This window comes from Gallus gallus, chromosome 2 (assembly GCF_016699485.2).
Source record: "Gallus gallus isolate bGalGal1 chromosome 2, bGalGal1.mat.broiler.GRCg7b, whole genome shotgun sequence".
Taxonomy (NCBI): domain Eukaryota; kingdom Metazoa; phylum Chordata; class Aves; order Galliformes; family Phasianidae; genus Gallus; species Gallus gallus.
In genome coordinates, this window is record NC_052533.1 from 75,986,730 (window position 1) to 76,005,786 (window position 19,057).

General features: G+C 45.9%; 3 protein-coding genes across 5 annotated transcripts in view; 2 read left to right on the plus strand and 1 right to left on the minus strand.

Annotated features, from left to right (window-relative positions):
* The first annotated feature begins 438 nt into the window (after positions 1–438).
* Positions 439–3,027, plus strand: LOC121113090. The gene is made up of 2 exons (XM_040696007.2): positions 439–1,764; positions 1,939–3,027. Exon 2 carries the CDS (start codon positions 2,017–2,019, stop codon positions 3,025–3,027), a length of 1,011 nt encoding a protein of 336 aa, XP_040551941.1. The 5' UTR covers positions 439–1,764; positions 1,939–2,016.
* A 1,271-nt stretch (positions 3,028–4,298) lies between these two features.
* LOC121113074 lies at positions 4,299–7,842 on the plus strand. The gene is made up of 2 exons (XM_040695756.2): positions 4,299–5,624; positions 5,799–7,842. Exon 2 carries the CDS (start codon positions 5,877–5,879, stop codon positions 6,885–6,887), a length of 1,011 nt encoding a protein of 336 aa, XP_040551690.1. The 5' UTR covers positions 4,299–5,624; positions 5,799–5,876; the 3' UTR covers positions 6,888–7,842.
* Positions 7,843–9,279: 1,437 nt separating this feature from the next.
* Positions 9,280–19,057, minus strand: part of TRIO (trio Rho guanine nucleotide exchange factor) — a 237,447-nt gene continuing 227,669 nt past the window's right edge. For all 3 annotated transcript variants that reach the window (XM_015282226.4, XM_046930053.1, XM_040695757.2), the window contains 8 exons: positions 18,442–18,580; positions 18,057–18,084; positions 17,024–17,186; positions 14,343–14,464; positions 14,119–14,197; positions 13,281–13,481; positions 12,461–12,599; positions 9,280–11,735 (listed from right to left, as the gene is read on the minus strand). In XM_015282226.4, coding sequence (XP_015137712.1) covers positions 11,193–11,735; positions 12,461–12,599; positions 13,281–13,481; positions 14,119–14,197; positions 14,343–14,464; positions 17,024–17,186; positions 18,057–18,084; positions 18,442–18,580 — 1,414 coding nt within the window. In that variant the 3' untranslated portion in view covers positions 9,280–11,192. The remainder of the gene's footprint in view (positions 11,736–12,460; positions 12,600–13,280; positions 13,482–14,118; positions 14,198–14,342; positions 14,465–17,023; positions 17,187–18,056; positions 18,085–18,441; positions 18,581–19,057) is intronic.

The window sequence follows — 19,057 nt, forward strand, 5'->3', positions numbered from 1 at the left end:
CTTACAGCAAGTGACATCTATAGTCACATGAAAGAAAACCTGGCTCTCTAGCCCTACCCCTCATGAGCGCATGCGGATATGTGATAGGCCTCTGTCCATCAGTAAGGCAATGCTGGGTGCTTCCCTGACTGGAAAGAAGGTCTGGACAGCTTTTCTGCTTCTCGTTTTTGCAGAATGGCTTTTGAGACAAACTCTGTTCCTCACATGTACACTGGAGAACCTGCACTCCCAGTTCCCGTTTGAAAAGCACTGACAGATGGACTGACTTCAAAGCCTGGTGACTTCTTTTCTTCCTAAACTATGGACAATCAGTGATTGACGAGCTATTATTAAAATCACCACTAATAATTAGACCTATCCTTCTCTTGAACCTTTCTTCTTTACCCCTTCCAGGTAGCACATTGAGTGGTGTTCCCTCTGCTCCACAATGTTCTTTCACCAGAAAACTCACCCCAGCTGCTCTCACCACAGCTTTTGGTTGCCACGCTTTTCTGTCATCCCTCATTGCTATTCTGTTTGATGCAGGACAGTCAATGAGAACTGTGCCCAAATGGCATTTTCAGCCCCAGCTCAACTCAATAGTCAGCAATATAAAAAGTCACACGTTGTCTCTTGAGAGCAAAATCCAACTTGAAGCGTGGGCTTTCTTCACCTGGAAGGTCTTGCACTGAACAGCAAGCTTTAGTGCAAACCCCCACTTTGCTCAAAGATGTTGTCTTGCCTAAGTAATAGATCTCAAATGGATGCCAGAAACAGCGCAACCTCATTAAGAAATGAGTAGAAGTTCCAAAATCCTGAAGGGAACCTCTCTCTCCGACCAGAAACACCTACAAGTGCATCATTTCTCTTTACGCCATCTGGGTAACCTCTCCCATTTCGTGTGTTTTCAGTCATGAAAGAAGGCAATTTGAGAACTGAAGGATACAAACTCTTGACTAGAATGTGTTGTCATCTATCATCCCGACACGGAAAAAGCTTCCAGTGGCTCATCTGCTGCAGTACATCTTTCCTGAATGCTGCCTGTCTCAACGCAAACTGCCTCACTTGATTTTCGGTCTTGAAAGTAAATTGTGAGGCATAAAGCAACTGTTACAGGCATAAAACTGTTAGTGTACGTAACAAAAATTCAGGCATATTTATTTATTAAAAAATAAAAAGAAAGACAGCAACAAAAACAAAAAGCAAGAACAAAAAAACAAACAAACAAACAAAAAAACCAAGCGGAATATTGGTCCAATCGTCACCACTGCAATCCATACCGGAGCGATGCCCCAGCTCATGAAAACTATTGCTAAAAACCACATCATAATGTTAAAAGGTTATGATCTTGTGGGCCACGTTCCTGACTGCCCAGAGCCACGTGCAACCCGTGGGCCATGGGTTGAACAGGCCTGGTGTGGTGGCAGACCTGGAGTGCTAGGTTAACATTAGGACTCGATGACATGAGCGGTCTTTCCAACCCCAAAGGGGTCACCAAGCAGCAGGCTATGACGTCACCGGGTGATGGATTGTGATTGCATGGCCCTCACTGCTTATACCGGGGCGCCGGCAGAGCCTGGCTCAGTCTGGCTTGTTCCTGGATCGTGCTGAGCGACTCTGCGAGGCTTGGAGGTCGAGCAAGGCTTTAGCTGTGCTGTGCCGGGCCGTGCCTGTGGCTGCTTGCAGCAGCTCCCAGAGCTCATCCCCACAGCACCTCTCGTGTTTCCCTGGCCCTGCCCTGTGCAGGCAGCCGGGGCCCAGCGAGACGCGCCCGCAGCAGCGGAGGTGAGTGGTGCAGGGACACGTCCCTGGGCGGCCACGGGGAGTGCGGTGCTGTGCGGGTGGGGAGCGGGAGATGGCCCAGCTGCAGGGCCGGGGGGGCTTCCGGCTGAGGGACTGGGGCATGACTTTGGCACGCCCAGAGACGGTGAGCGAGTGTGACCTCTCTTCCTCTTGCAGTGCGTGACTGCAGCACCGGTGAAGGAGAGCCACTGTCACCCTCTGCTCTCTCCACCTGTAGCAGCCAGTAAGACGACCATGGCCACAACAGAGGCGTGGACGTGTCCCATCTGCCGCGACGTGCGACGAGACATCGCGTCTGTGGTCCCGTGCAGCCATCAGTTCTGCGTGGGCTGCATCCAGCGGTGGGCGAGGCTGAGGGACAGCTGCCCGCTCTGCAGGACGGCCATGAGGACCATCAAGGTCTCTGTGTGGGGGGACCAGCACTATGAAGAGTGCGTTGTCTCCCCGCCCGCAGTGCCGGTACCCGCTGGCTTCCAGCCCGGCACCGCCACCCACTCCAACGGCACTGCGGCACGTGCTCCATCCCCGCTGCCACGGCCACCCCAGCAGACGGCCGCGGAGCCAGAGGCGAGGGCGAGGCTGGGCGGCCTCCTGCCGCAGGAGTGGGCGGCACTGTTCAGGGAGCGACACAGCATCCTCAACCCCGTGCTGCCCTCCCTGCACCAGAAGCTCTCTGCCATCCAAGGGATCCACTGGTGGCAGGTCCTGTCGGCAGAGAGCCTCTTCCTCTGCTGCCTGTGTTGGATGGGGCCGGACAGGGACTTCATGCTCCAGTGCGCAGAGCCCAGCTTGGGACCCATGGCCGCGCCGCTCACTGACTGGCTCGTGCAAGCCATCGTCAGTCGCTGCGGCCGGGAAGCCCGCAGGCTGCGCGGCCTCGAGGATGAGGAGGACAGCCGTGCGACCGCTTCCCCACAGAGGACCCTCACAGCCAGCACCACGCCCTCCGGCAGCTCTGCGGGCCTGGACGCGGAAGAGCTCCCCGGCACATCCAGTGGGCTCCTTCACGGGGACGCTGGCGAGCTCCGCGCCGCACCCAGCCCTGGGGAGCGGGAGCAGCCCCGTGAGGAGCCGGGGCGGGAGGCAGCAGGGCCCAGCGCCCAGGGCCGCAGCCACGGCCGCTCCGCTCCCGGCCGGGGCCGGCAGCGCTGCTCTGGGGGACCCCGTCGGCCCACGAAGAGGAGGGCCAGCAGTGCCCTGGGTGCTCCACAGCCCTGCAAGAGGCCGCCCCCCCGGCGCCGCTAGCAGGGCTTACACGCGTTTGTCATCAAGTAAAACAATAAATTAACATTGAATACTCCACAGAAAATAGTTCTCCACCGCTGGTATACGTACTGCCCAGAGGCAAGGAAGTGAATACGGTGTGATTGTCAAGCAAGGGATATTCTTCACCGTGCCTGAAGGTGAATTAAATGAACACAAACAAGCCTTCAATTGGTTCTATCAACCTCCAACCTAGCGAGGAAATGAACACACCGGAGCGTCTGCGCACATCGAAAGGGTGTACAAAACTGAGCTCATCCTCTCTGCTGGATGAGAGATGACACCACCACTCCTCGCACTAATCCCTAACACACAAGTGTACTGCTGCGTGTAGCAGATTGGCTGTCCAAATACTCCTCAAAATACCAGCTCCTCACAGACTTCACTACCCACATTCACTGGTTCAGTGTATTCCTTAGTTTTTCTTAGGATCTTTTAGAACTCCAGTTCTTGGACTTGGGTCAGCCATCGTTCTTTCCCTTGGTTGCGTTCATTTCTCGCTCATCAGTCCATTTCAGATGAGGACTGATCCACTGACCCCCTCAGCAGCAAGATTCTTATGCTCTCTGACAATATCATGCCGTACATTCCATGCAAAGAATTTCCCGTTATATTTACAGGCGCCTACCGATCAGCTTTGTACAGGTACTGAAATCTTAGCAGTAAGCCAAAGGCCTTTGCATTTGTTTCGTTCTGGAGGACGTTGTGCCCTGTCCTGCCACGAACATGCCTTTGGCTCTGGAGAAAGGAACGGCCAATTAACCTCTCTCCTATTCATTAACTCATCAAATCGTCCCACTTGAGAAAGAGGACAGCTTACAGCAAGTGACATCTATAGTCACATGAAAGAAAACCTGGCTCTCTAGCCCTACCCCTCATGAGCGCATGCGGATATGTGATAGGCCTCTGTCCATCAGTAAGGCAATGCTGGGTGCTTCCCTGACTGGAAAGAAGGTCTGGACAGCTTTTCTGCTTCTCGTTTTTGCAGAATGGCTTTTGAGACAAACTCTGTTCCTCACATGTACACTGGAGAACCTGCACTCCCAGTTCCCGTTTGAAAAGCACTGACAGATGGACTGACTTCAAAGCCTGGTGACTTCTTTTCTTCCTAAACTATGGACAATCAGTGATTGACGAGCTATTATTAAAATCACCACTAATAATTAGACCTATCCTTCTCTTGAACCTTTCTTCTTTACCCCTTCCAGGTAGCACATTGAGTGGTGTTCCCTCTGCTCCACAATGTTCTTTCACCAGAAAACTCACCCCAGCTGCTCTCACCACAGCTTTTGGTTGCCACGCTTTTCTGTCATCCCTCATTGCTATTCTGTTTGATGCAGGACAGTCAATGAGAACTGTGCCCAAATGGCATTTTCAGCCCCAGCTCAACTCAATAGTCAGCAATATAAAAAGTCACACGTTGTCTCTTGAGAGCAAAATCCAACTTGAAGCGTGGGCTTTCTTCACCTGGAAGGTCTTGCACTGAACAGCAAGCTTTAGAGCAAACCCCCACTTTGCTCAAAGATGTTGTCTTGCCTAAGTAATAGATCTCAAATGGATGCCAGAAACAGCGCAACCTCATTAAGAAATGAGTAGAAGTTCCAAAATCCTGAAGGGAACCTCTCTCTCCGACCAGAAACACCTACAAGTGCATCATTTCTCTTTACGCCATCTGGGTAACCTCTCCCATTTCGTGTGTTTTCAGTCATGAAAGAAGGCAATTTGAGAACTGAAGGATACAAACTCTTGACTAGAATGTGTTGTCATCTATCATCCCGACACGGAAAAAGCTTCCAGTGGCTCATCTGCTGCAGTACATCTTTCCTGAATGCTGCCTGTCTCAACGCAAACTGCCTCACTTGATTTTCGGTCTTGAAAGTAAATTGTGAGGCATAAAGCAACTGTTACAGGCATAAAACTGTTAGTGTACGTAACAAAAATTCAGGCATATTTATTTATTAAAAAATAAAAAGAAAGACAGCAACAAAAACAAAAAGCAAGAACAAAAAAACAAACAAACAAACAAAAAAACCAAGCGGAATATTGGTCCAATCGTCACCACTGCAATCCATACCGGAGCGATGCCCCAGCTCATGAAAACTATTGCTAAAAACCACATCATAATGTTAAAAGGTTATGATCTTGTGGGCCACGTTCCTGACTGCCCAGAGCCACGTGCAACCCGTGGGCCATGGGTTGAACAGGCCTGGTGTGGTGGCAGACCTGGAGTGCTAGGTTAACATTAGGACTCGATGACATGAGCGGTCTTTCCAACCCCAAAGGGGTCACCAAGCAGCAGGCTATGACGTCACCGGGTGATGGATTGTGATTGCATGGCCCTCACTGCTTATACCGGGGCGCCGGCAGAGCCTGGCTCAGTCTGGCTTGTTCCTGGATCGTGCTGAGCGACTCTGCGAGGCTTGGAGGTCGAGCAAGGCTTTAGCTGTGCTGTGCCGGGCCGTGCCTGTGGCTGCTTGCAGCAGCTCCCAGAGCTCATCCCCACAGCACCTCTCGTGTTTCCCTGGCCCTGCCCTGTGCAGGCAGCCGGGGCCCAGCGAGACGCGCCCGCAGCAGCGGAGGTGAGTGGTGCAGGGACACGTCCCTGGGCGGCCACGGGGAGTGCGGTGCTGTGCGGGTGGGGAGCGGGAGATGGCCCAGCTGCAGGGCCGGGGGGGCTTCCGGCTGAGGGACTGGGGCATGACTTTGGCACGCCCAGAGACGGTGAGCGAGTGTGACCTCTCTTCCTCTTGCAGTGCGTGACTGCAGCACCGGTGAAGGAGAGCCACTGTCACCCTCTGCTCTCTCCACCTGTAGCAGCCAGTAAGACGACCATGGCCACAACAGAGGCGTGGACGTGTCCCATCTGCCGCGACGTGCGACGAGACATCGCGTCTGTGGTCCCGTGCAGCCATCAGTTCTGCGTGGGCTGCATCCAGCGGTGGGCGAGGCTGAGGGACAGCTGCCCGCTCTGCAGGACGGCCATGAGGACCATCAAGGTCTCTGTGTGGGGGGACCAGCACTATGAAGAGTGCGTTGTCTCCCCGCCCGCAGTGCCGGTACCCGCTGGCTTCCAGCCCGGCACCGCCACCCACTCCAACGGCACTGCGGCACGTGCTCCATCCCCGCTGCCACGGCCACCCCAGCAGACGGCCGCGGAGCCAGAGGCGAGGGCGAGGCTGGGCGGCCTCCTGCCGCAGGAGTGGGCGGCACTGTTCAGGGAGCGACACAGCATCCTCAACCCCGTGCTGCCCTCCCTGCACCAGAAGCTCTCTGCCATCCAAGGGATCCACTGGTGGCAGGTCCTGTCGGCAGAGAGCCTCTTCCTCTGCTGCCTGTGTTGGATGGGGCCGGACAGGGACTTCATGCTCCGGTGCGCAGAGCCCAGCTTGGGACCCATGGCCGCGCCGCTCACTGACTGGCTCGTGCAAGCCATCGTCAGTCGCTGCGGCCGGGAAGCCCGCAGGCTGCGCGGCCTCGAGGATGAGGAGGACAGCCGTGCGACCGCTTCCCCACAGAGGACCCTCACAGCCAGCACCACGCCCTCCGGCAGCTCTGCGGGCCTGGACGCGGAAGAGCTCCCCGGCACATCCAGTGGGCTCCTTCACGGGGACGCTGGCGAGCTCCGCGCCGCACCCAGCCCTGGGGAGCGGGAGCAGCCCCGTGAGGAGCCGGGGCGGGAGGCAGCAGGGCCCAGCGCCCAGGGCCGCAGCCACGGCCGCTCCGCTCCCGGCCGGGGCCGGCAGCGCTGCTCTGGGGGACCCCGTCGGCCCACGAAGAGGAGGGCCAGCAGTGCCCTGGGTGCTCCACAGCCCTGCAAGAGGCCGCCCCCCCGGCGCCGCTAGCAGGGCTTACACGCCTTTGTCATCAAGTAAAACAATAAATTAACATTGAATACTCCACAGAAAATAGTTCTCCACCGCTGGTATACGTACTGCCCAGAGGCAAGGAAGTGAATACGGTGTGATTGTCAAGCAAGGGATATTCTTCACCGTGCCTGAAGGTGATTTAAACGAACACAAACATGCTTTCAATTGGTTCTAACCTAGCGAGGAAATGAACACACCGGAGCGTCTGCGCACATCGAAAGGGTGTACAAAACTGAGCTCATCCTCTCTGCTGGATGAGAGATGACACCACCACTCCTCGCACTAATCCCTAACACACAAGTGTACTGCTGCGTGTAGCAGATTGGCTGTCCAAATACTCCTCAAAATACCAGCTCCTCACAGACTTCACTACCCACATTCACTGGTTCAGTGTATTCCTTTGTTTTTCTTAGGATTTTTAGAACTCCAGTTCTTAGACTCAGGTCAGCCATCGTTCTTTCCCTTGGTTGCGTTCATTTCTCGCTCATCAGTCCATTTCAGATGAGGACTGATCCACTGACCCCCTCAGCAGCAAGATTCTTATGCTCTCTGACAATATCATGCCGTACATTCCATGCAAAGAATTTCCCATTATATTTTCAGGCGCCTACCGATCAGCTTTGTACAGGTACTGAAATCTTAGCAGGAAGCCAAAGGCCTTTGCATTTGTTTTGTTCTGGAGGACGTTGTGCCCTGTCCTGCCACGAACATGCCTTTGGCTCTGGAGAAAGGAACGGCCAATTAACCTCTCTCCTATTCATTAACTCATCAAATCGTCCCACTTGAGAAAGAGGACAGCTTACAGCAAGTGACATCTATAGTCACATGAAAGAAAACCTGGCTCTCTAGCCCTACCCCTCATGAGCGCATGCGGATATGTGATAGGCCTCTGTCCATCAGTAAGGCAATGCTGGGTGCTTCCCTGACTGGAAAGAAGGTCCGGACAGCTTTTCTGCTTCTCGTTTTTGCAGAATGGCTTTTGGGACAAACTCTGTTCCTCACGTGTACACTGGAGAACCTGCACTCCCAGTTCCCGTTTGAAAAGCACTGACAGATGGACTGACTTCAAAGCCTGGTGACTTCTTTTCTTCCTAAACTATGGACAATCAGTGATTGATGAGCTATTATTAAAATCACCACTAATAATTAGACCTATCCTTCTCTTGAACCTTTCTTCTTTACCCCTTCCAGGTAGCACATTGAGTGGTGTTCCCTCTGCTCCACAATGTTCTTTCACCAGAAAGCTCACCCCAGCTGCTCTCACCACAGCTTTTGGTTGCCACTCTTTTCTGTCATCCCTCATTGCTATTCTGTTTGATGCAGGACAGTTAATGAGAACTGTGCCCAAATGGCATTTTCAGCCCCAGCTCAACTCAATAGTCAGCAATATAAAAAGTCACACGTTGTCTCTTCCGAGCAAAATCCAACTTGAAGCGTGGGCTTTCTTCAGCTGGAAGGTCTTGCACTGAACAGCAAGCTTTAGTGCAAACCCCCACTTTGCTCAAAGATGTTGTCTTGCCTAAGTACTAGATCACCAGTGGATGCCAGAAACAGCGCAACCTCATTAAGAAATGAGTAGAAGTTCCAAAATCCTGAAGGGAACCTCTCTCTCCGACCAGAAACACCTACAAGCGCGTCATTTCTCTTTACGCCATCTGGGTAACCTCTCCCGGTCCGTGTATTTTCAGTCAAGAAAGAAGGCAATTTGAGAACTGAAGGATACAAACTCTTGACTAGAATGTGTTGTCATCTATCTTCCCGACACAGAAAAAGCTTCCAGTGGCTCATCTGCTGCAGCACATCTTTCCTGAATTGCATTGTTACTTGTCCTTCAGTGTCATTTGAAATTGCAAATGTGTTCAGTAACAGAAAAGAGAGAGTGCTAAATACACAAAATGAAAAACACTCCAGCTTCATCCCTTATTGGACACAGAGAATTGACGTCTTTATGGTTGAAAGCAGTCTTTCCTGTGAGGCATTCTAGATTCATTATGAAGATGTGGGAAATCTGCTCCCCAGTTTAGTATTAAATCAAAATATAATCCTTGGGTCTTTAAATGGGAACATCTGGAAGAAAACTCCAGTGATCAAAATTTACTAGCTAATAAAGGCTGTCATGAATTCCCACATTTAGAGTTATGCACGTTTTATATAAATGCAATCAGGACGCTACAAAGCACTCAACAGTTCGAGCAAAGACAAGTATTATTCTGTAAGGCATGAAATAAAGATATATCATAGCAAATTAAAATGAATTTTATGACAATAAAACAATGGTTCTTTTTTTTTTTTTTTTTAAATACAGAGCCGAATTAAAATATGACCAAACCTAAACCTTCAAACTCCTGAAAGCAAGAGATCAGACAAATATGTCAAATATGTTTAATTTTTTTTCTTCCAAAATAACTGATGGCAAAATAAAATATTTACATCACGTCGTACTGTGTAAACATGTAATGTCACTGTACAAAGAAATATACATGCAAAATAAAGCAAAAATTTAACTAAAACAAGAAAGGAAAATAATACACGAACATCATGATATGAGGTTGGTACGAATACACATCCAGTTTTGAAGTCAGTTGATTTCTCTTAAAAAGTTTCTGTACAACTTTACAAAAAACAAAAAGGGAATAAATAGTATACAGTGGAAGCCGCAAAGCTCAAAACTAACCCAAGCTAGGTTATGGCTTAAGACCCATACATCTAACTATGGTGGGATGTCGGCTTGGTTTCTTTAAACATGGCATCTCACACAAACATAGATGACAACACACCCATATGAACTCAGTGATGCACAGAAAACCATCTCTGCCTTTTTAAATAGTTCATGTCAATATTACTTCAACCATAAAAACAGTTAATAAGACAATTACATTACGAGTCAGATTCTCGTCATCTGACCGCTACTTTTTGAATGACTTCTTCACCAAAGAGCACAAAATTCATTTGTTCATTTCACAGAAAGGAGTAAGCACAGTTCTGAAAATTCTAAAAAGTAGTGAGCATTGAGATTGATTTTGGGAAAGTCATACTTTGGCATTTTGAATATAATAATAAATTTTAAAAAGTGTCACCTTAGTTCTTAACCAGTTTGAGATTTGGGATAAGAATCTCTCTCTCTCTCTCTCTCTTTTAAACAACCCTTAAAACTGACTAGCTTTGACTAAATTCTATGCTAACCCTCATTTTAAACTAATAAAGATGGTGTGGTACAACACACCCTCCCCTGCCCACCCGGAACCCCCAGACACACAAACAAAACCATAAAGCTCGCCGTACTAAGTATGTGCTTTTTCTATATATTTATTACAGTTACAACAGAGGTCCTCATAAATAGTTGCATAAAATGTTAAAGCCACAACATTGCACATGATATGAAATAAAACAAAATCCCAAATGAGTGCATTTACAGTATTTCATCCTGCTGTATACTGCTTGACAATCGGGTCGGCAAGCTGGGCACCAACCGGACGTCTGCTTCTCACGGGCCAGCGAGTACCGACCCAAACTGAAGACCCGCACAGTGGTATACCACCATTTAGGAGGGAGGGAAAAAAGGATAAGGAGGGAAAAAAATTACAGACTGAAGGCAGGTAACAGTCTATATACAAGTAAGGCCTACATTTTATCAGAGCAAAACGATTCATTCTATTTGTATGCAAAAACTTTGAGGTTGGATGCACTTAAAAGCAGAGTCTGATCTCAGTGCACTGCTACGTGAGATACATACAGGCGAGGCAACTGGAAAGCTCTATGACCAAGTGAAAACCAGATGTTAGAAATGGAAGCCTTATCAACGGGCAGCCATTTTGGCGAGTCTTCTCCAGGCATGATTTCATTTTTGTTTAACACCAGTGCTTTGAACATAGGCATTTCTTCCTTGAATAAATCTTGAAAACGGTAGTTAAGTTCACTTGCAAAATTCAACTCTTGTTTATTAAAAAAACTATTTTATTTTTTTTTTTGCAGAAACCTGAATAAAATACTGTTACTGTGTCACTCGCGACTGCTTTTTGCAGAGTACAGTGCTATCGTCCTCCACCCCAGTGAAGTCTGCATTGCCAGGCCCACGCGTAACCTTGCGTGGTCCCTGTGGAATGCACTTGCACACGAACATTCGCTAGCAGCTGGTTGGCTCCGGGTTTGCTTTCCTCAAAATTCAAGTCAACAGCTGATCGGCAGGAGGAGTCTTATCTCCAGTCTGATTGATTGGCAGGAGGAGTCTATCTCCAGTCTGATTGGCAGGTGAAAGAGAATGAGAGAGAACTTCAAGCAAGATCAAACTCTTGGCAAGAGCCTGCTCTGTAAGAAGTTTTTAATGCTACGGATAGGTCGAACATCATTCTGGTGTTTTCGCCGCTCAATGAACGAAGTCAGTCTGGATATGTCAATGCTGTCAGCGCCTTTGCTATTCCCCAGCTGCAGCCATTGCTCCTGGAGGGTCAGTGCAGCTGAGGGACGCTTAGCTGGGTCATCCTGAAGCAGGAAACATACAAAATCTTTGGCCTTCTGGCTAACTCCTTTGAAGTAGTCATCTGGGAAACTAAAGTCTAAGCGGCAAATATTCAGGCAAGTTTCCTCTACGCTTTCATCCAGGAAAGGAGAGACGCCACTAAGAAGGACATACGTGAGCACTCCAATGCTCCAAACATCTGAAGTGAGGGAAACAGGATTTCCAAGAATAATTTCAGGAGCTGCAAACTCTGGGTTTCCAAGTAACTGGTGGATATAATATGTGGTATTGAGCTGGACTGCATCTCCAAAGTCAGCCAGTTTTATTGTTGGCTTAGAGGAACTCTGGTCCACCAAAATATTTTCAGGCTAGAAAACATAAAAGCAAAAGAAAAAATGTATTTTTTCAAGTCATTCTTAGCACACATTTAGTGCTCCAAAAATTACTGTTTCCCAACCTGTGCTGCCTGCTCAGGAACATAATAAACTGCTACAAATGATGATTACTGCTGAAGGCCAGCTCTGCAAAGCTCCTGGGCAATCCAACTGGCAGGTACTTCCTACCAACCACAGTGTGCAATTAATGTGTTTCAGCTGCTCGCAGTATAATTTTTGCAGGAAGTACAGCAGGAAGACAGATAAGACTGCATATGCTCACAAAAACAGCTCTACAAGATTTCACAGAAACCTGTGTTTGGGAATTTAATCTTAAAGAAAAGCAGTTATAGACAGAGAGTGAATAAAGCAACTACTCTATTTGCTTTATGACAGGGAGAACCAAATGCCTTGGATTTGCACTTCTGTTGCAGGTTTTTCAGGGAAAATAACAACCACCCAAACCCAAACGCTGGCAGAAATTATTTCCAGCACAAAGAACTACGTATGACCAGCAAGCTTCAAGGGGAATGCAAAAGGAATTCAAACCTTCTGTTTTGATGTGAACTGAAGCACTTAGGGATGGATCTCCCACCACATACCCCTCCATACAGTCTCAAAGGGATTCACAGTTCTGTGCTCTCAGCTACCAGTTTTCTAGAAGGAGATTTTCATGCATGGAATGGCACACACTGTTGGGAATTCCACTGACTTCTCACCTTTAGGTCCAAATGTGCTATTCTGCAGTTGTGAAGATACTGCACAGCTTCCAGAATCTCTCCCAGGTAGAGTCTGATCTTCCCTTCAGTGAGGTTTCCCCATCGCACAACGTAGTCTAGAAGGCGACCCTGGTCAGCCCTATTGGAATTACAAAGGTTACATTTTAATACTGAGTACAAGAATTGAAAAAACCCCACCATACAATCAGTGTTGAAAGCTATATAAAAAAAAATTAAAGGCAACTGTTTCTTAACAACCACAACTGCACAAAGTAATCATCAGTGTTTCCATTGTTTGGCTAGTGTTGCTATTTTTCTGCCTGTGAGTGGTTCTATGTCATTTACAGCTGACTTGCGCCTAAAATAAGTAGAAATCATTTTGGAATGGGAGCAGAAGGTGAAGGCAAAGAAGAAAAGAAAGAAAGACAGTATGCTAGCCAGATAGAAAGATCAGATGTATACTACCATAGACTATGGGAATTACTACAACCTTCAGAATTTAGAAGACACAGGATGAGGATATGAAGAGGAGAGCTATTACCAAGCAACCAGATCACAGCATTCCTAATTCAGTTCTGTAACTGCCTGATGTAAAATCATGCCTGGAACTCCAGACTAAGACAGTCACCTACATATCAGTTTAATAGAACAACCATTTCCTTCCAAGCTTAATAATAACTTGGTGTTTTAATAACAGCATTAGAGAATTAGATTATTTTGCTTAGATGTTGTCAAACCTCCCAGATATCTTCAAGTTTCTTATTCATAACGCACAGTAAATACCCTGGAAAGTCAGGTGTACAGATTGCATTTTACACACATTTCTAATACTAGTATGTAGTTGGTGGCGGTCTCAAAGGTATCAATAAGGCCAATGAGTTGGGGATGCTGGAGATTCTGCATGACTCCAAGTTCATGGGTAACCTGGTCTCGCTTCATCAACTTCTTATTCACAAACTTAGTGGCTACTGCTCGCTTGGTTCCCTTCTGGTCACATTTCTTAACGACAGAAAATCTGCCCCTGGAATACAACGTTGAAAAAGGAAAGAATTAACCAAAAGTTGCCCTACGGAAAATTGCAGTTATATCTTGAGAGAGATTCTGAAATAACAGTTTAACATCTAGTAAGATACGTAGTATAGTTTCTAGCTATAAATAAAGAGTTTAAAATGCATGCATCTTCTACAAAATGTGTCTGTAGAAATAATTAGCTCTAGATACAGATTTGGTTTATTGCATTTGCTGAGAACTCAAACCACAGTGGTATCAAACTTTCAAAGGTCCATCCATTAAGGCAGAAAAATATATATTCTTCATGAGCTGCTTCATATTTTGCTTGTGTTCAGACCTTATCTGGCTTTAAATTTAATTCTCCAAGTAAAAAAGTTTTGGAGTACTTCACTGCAGAAGACTCTGTAGCCTTCCAAAACACCTGAAGAACACTCATCCTTTTAATCTATGATACCACATCAGCTTAAGTATATTCTGTTTGTGCAGTGCCATCTAGTGCTGGTAACATTTTGACCTCCCCATTTCTATATAATCCAACATAATTATTGACTTTTAGGCTCATATAGTAGGTATTTTACAAAGAAAATTTCACTTTTTAAATGAAGTTAATATTTTGACATCTTTGAACATCAGCATACAGAACACACCTGCCAAGCTCAGCCACTTCACTGTAAAGGGAATCAAAGTTGTCTTTCCAGATTACCATGATTCCATCACTTCCAGGACCTACAGAGAATTTAAAGAGAGAAAGGGTAATACGGACACTTACTACAGTCAGATTTTCCTCAGAACTAAATTTTTGTTGTTACTAAATTGAGTAACAGGTGTTTGAATATAATCAGATTTGAAAAGAAAGCAGAGATGGGCTTACCTAAAACTCGTAGACTGGCGGAAGATGAAACTGAACCCATATCGTTTGCAGCTATACATGTATAGATACCATCGTCTTCTGCAGTGACGCCAATGATTTTCAGTGAAGCCTCCCCTAAGTCACTGGGAAATACAATGGCATCCATAAACTTTATGTTCAATTTACAGACATTGAACTATGGAAATTAGACAAAGTTAGAGTGATCATGTTAATACTTCTTATTGTTCAGGCCCTGTGTTCTCTCTTGACAAACGTTAATTCTGTCACTGCTATTTCAGAAGTGTCTACCAGAATCCGAGCATTTTGTGTGTACAAAATATACTGAAATGTCTTGCAAGCCCTTAAAGAATATCCTCACTGACACCTGGGACTCTGTCTAGTGTCTCAGGCTCCTCTGTGTTTGAAAAATAAAAATCTTTCTGTTTCTTCATGCTCCCTTTATTTCTTGCAAATTATTAGAAGTCATACTGAGGCAACTATCCATCATTAGTCTATGCTTCCACCTCTAACTTCTAGCATATAGAAGCTGGCCTAGGGGTCTGACCAAGGGGTCTGTCTTCGGACCCATGCTCTTCAATATCATCAATGACGGGCTTGAGAACACCTTCAGCAAGTTTGCTGATGACACCAAGCTGAGCGATGTGGTTGACATATTAGAAGGAAGGTATGCCATCCAGAGATACCTTGACAAACTCGAAAGGTGGGCCCATGTGAACCCAATGAGGTTCAACATAGCAAAATGCAAGGTTTTGTACTTGGGCTGGCGTAATCCTGGGATTCCTGTTGGACGAAAAACGTAACGTGAGCCATCAGTGTGCTCCTGCAGCCTGGAAGGCCAACAGTATCCTGGGCTCCATTAGAAGAGGGTTGGCCAGCAGCAAAAGGGAGGTGATTGTCCCTCTCCACCCTTCTCTTCTGAGGCCCCATCTGGAGTACTGTGTCCAGGTCTGGGGCTCCCAACACAGGAAAGACGTGGAGCTGTTGGAGAGAGCCCAGAGGAGGGGCACAAAGACAACCAGAGGCTTGGAGCACCTCTCCTATGAAGACAGGCTGAGGGACCTGGGCTTGTTCAGCCTGGAGAAGAGAAGACTGCAAGGAGACCTCACTGCAGCCTTACCAGTATTTAGAAAGGGATTATGAACAGGAGGGGAATCAACTTTTTAAGGGTAGACAGCGATAGGACAAGTGAGAATGGTATTAAGATCAAGGAGGGAAGGTTTAGACTGGATATCAAGGGAAGTTCTTTACAAGGGGAGTAGTGAGGTGCTGGAACAGGCTACCCAGAGAGGTTCTGGATGCTCTGTCCCTGGAGGTGTTCAAGGCCAGGTTGGATGGGGCCCTGGGCAACTTGGTTTTATACCAGATCTGGAGGTTGGTGGTTCTGCTGTGTCGGAGGAGTTGGAACATGATGATCCTTGGGGTCCCTTCCAACCCAAGCCATTCTATGATTCTAATGTTGCTACTTTCAGAGCATTCATCTCTTGGTGGAGACGTGAACAGCAATGCAAACACTTTGGCATGTCTTCCCTATGGTTTTCAACTCTAGGCTCAAAACAGCCCTAACATTGTGTTATGCATTCACAGTACAGCGTATTTTCAAGATTTTTCATTGTTCTTATTATTTACCTTTGGATCTCAGTTACTGTTAGTTATTTGAGTGCTAGCACAAAAACTGTTTGCCTCAGTCTTTATTCTGCCACATTTCTGGGGAAATATGAACATGAATTTTAGGAACATAGGAAAATGACCCTCCTCCACAGCTCAAAGGATGTTTAATTATTTTATTTTTAAAAATCTATCAGACATAACCAAAATAATTTACTGGTTCTAATTCTGTAGAAGTAATCATGGAATCATAGAATGGTTGGGGCTGGAAGGGACCTTAAAGCCCATCCAGTCCCAGCCCCCTGCCACAGGCAGAGCTGCAAACCAGTAGACCAGGCTGCCCAGGGCCCCATTCGACCTAGCCTCAAAAGCAGATGGGCCATCCACAGCTCCTCTGGGTACCTGTGCCAGTGCCTCACCACCCTAAATAGATCACAATAAGTTAATCCTAGTGAATTTAGCTCTACACATCTCTCACAATGGTTGTGGATGCAGTAGTACAGCTATCACAACGCCCTTTTCTCCCCATAGCAAGTACATACGCAAGACATTTCTTCACAATGAAGTTACTCAGTAAAGAACATTTTCTGTAAATAAATGAATGCTTCATCAGAAAAAAATGTTTTTAACAGGCAATTTAGGATTCCAAAATATAGTAATATCTGCTATTATTCAGTTGTTTGAATTACCAGTTAGTCTGTTCAGTTGTATCATAGCAAAGCTAAAAACAGACAAAAACGTTTGTTTCCATGCTTCAATTATGAAGGCGGTAGCACTGTCATTTTAAGAGGAAACAAGTTTTTCTTTGCAAAATATTATAGTGTGGTCATTCTAAAAGCAGTCATCTGCCCCCAAAATGATACAAGCTACTATCAGAAATAAAGAACTGGCAATGTAGCATGTCACAGCATTGGAACGTCACTCCTTTATTTTCAGATACTCAATGTTGAGAGGAAAAAGCGGAGGACATAATTAAGAGCAACACTCCAAACCTGGCAAAACAAATAAGCCACTGAGGTCATTGACAATCATTTTGCCTTTTAAGACAATGAAATGTACTACACAAATTACTGTACCTGTACGAAATGCTGTGATGACCGTCATTGCTCAGTGTGTTATGATCAGGACCTTTCCAAGTAACTGAAGCCTTGGGACGACCACAGACTTTACACCTAAGCACGATGGTCTCTCCTGTCTCACATGTTACCTCACTCAATGGTACTATAAACTCTGGGGGAACTGAAAAAAAGAACATTAATAGCATTAGGTCAACTGAAATTTACCAATTTGCATTTCTACTCCTTTCATCTTTTCCTTTCTATTAGACAATCAAACATAGTACTTAAAATTTCCAGAGTTTATCTGTCCCTCTACCCTTGGACCATGTCTATGGCTACACCTGGGGTGTAGGGGGCTCTGTAGAATTAATTTCCTCTTCACGAACTTAAACATGATGATACCACAATGACAGACAACCCTGAAATCTACACTGGTGACCCAAACACTCTGGGCCAAGTAAGCTAAGTAAAGCCAGCAGTGAAAAGTATTTAAGGATGCGCTCAGCTAGGCAATCCGTATAGCCAGCTATGTTTGCATAAGGGAAGACAAAACATCTCATTTACTGAGGTACTATACCGTTTTCCCTTTTTGCTTACAGGTGAAACACAAGAAGCTGACTCTTATCCCAGTGTCACTGTCTTTCTCCTCATCAGCCTCTGCCCTGGAGAGACTCTGAGTGTTTGCAAGGGAACAAAGCGCAAAATGAAGTGACAGGTCTCCAACTCCTGACCTCCTTATTTTGCAAATTCAGCAATGCTCAACTTCCATACGGTCTCAGTGCAGATGCAGTAGAGAGTGTAACTCTTTCTGAACAATGTCATATCACTCTTGTATTTTATGTTGTTTTGGATATATAGATAAAAATGCCTTCCTTTCATCTTAAAATAGTAAGACAGAACATATTTCATTAACCACCTCCAAAATGAGCTTGCATGTATTTTCACAGAAAATAGTTTCAGATGTAATTCATGTCAAGTAAATTTAAACAAAGTAAATTATGTTTTAATCACATTACATTTACTGTGACTTTTAAAGATTAAAACAACTTACCATCATAAATGTAATTGGGGTTGAGAAGCTGGAAAGGAGAAATTAAACAATTAATGTCCTTGCAAATATGTAATAAAAGAATTGTAGAAAATAAAGCACAGTGATGGGTAGAAGTTGTCTGTACCCACAAATGTCCAAGAAACAGGAGAATGCCAGAGTTCCTGTACCGCTCTACTTTTTCTGCAGTATCCATATGCAGTACCACGCCTGTAGATTCAGATACCTTATAATCTTGTGGTAATATTGATTAACACCATCCATTAAAACTAATGTTGCTTCTAACTTCCTCACGTGAAGTTCTAACAGAAGCTAGAATTAAAAGCAAGCTTTAAAGTAATTCTAACATGACTCCTTTTGAAAACTACTACATCTTTATAACATTTACCTTTACAGAAACCTTGTTGGCAAGTCCTTCTCGGGATTTGCGGTAACCATTTTCTAGCTTGCCTTCCCTTTTGCCGTCTTTATCTTTTTTCTCAGATTTCTTCCTTAAACGGAGTGCTGTGTGCCAAGACGTTGACTTCCTGAATGCAGAACAGTATGATTTGAAAATTATTATTACTGTTTTTTTTAACTCTCAATGATGTGTTATAATCTCTAGGTTGAAATGGCATTGGAAAAGTAGGTCAGAGCATTACTTCACTGCACTGAAGTATACTAAAATGAAATACATCAAGTATTCCGTAAGAAATATCGACTTTGTTTAAAAGTGTAAGCTTGTAAGATTGGTCTGTAGTTCAGTATTTTGTGAATTCTTTGCTGCAGTGGTAAACATTCAATATGCAAACTGTCAATCAAATTGAACTAGCAGCATAAAATCTATCTCAAATACAGCCTATAAAGACTTTATATAAGCCTGTTAAGAATGTGGATATTAATTCTCCCATTGGAGAGCTGAGAGAGATCTTTGCACAATCAATGACGATAGATAGACTTGCAGATCAAAGTTGAGATCTGTGATTTCTGAAACTGTACCTCATTTGGCACAAACAGAATGACAG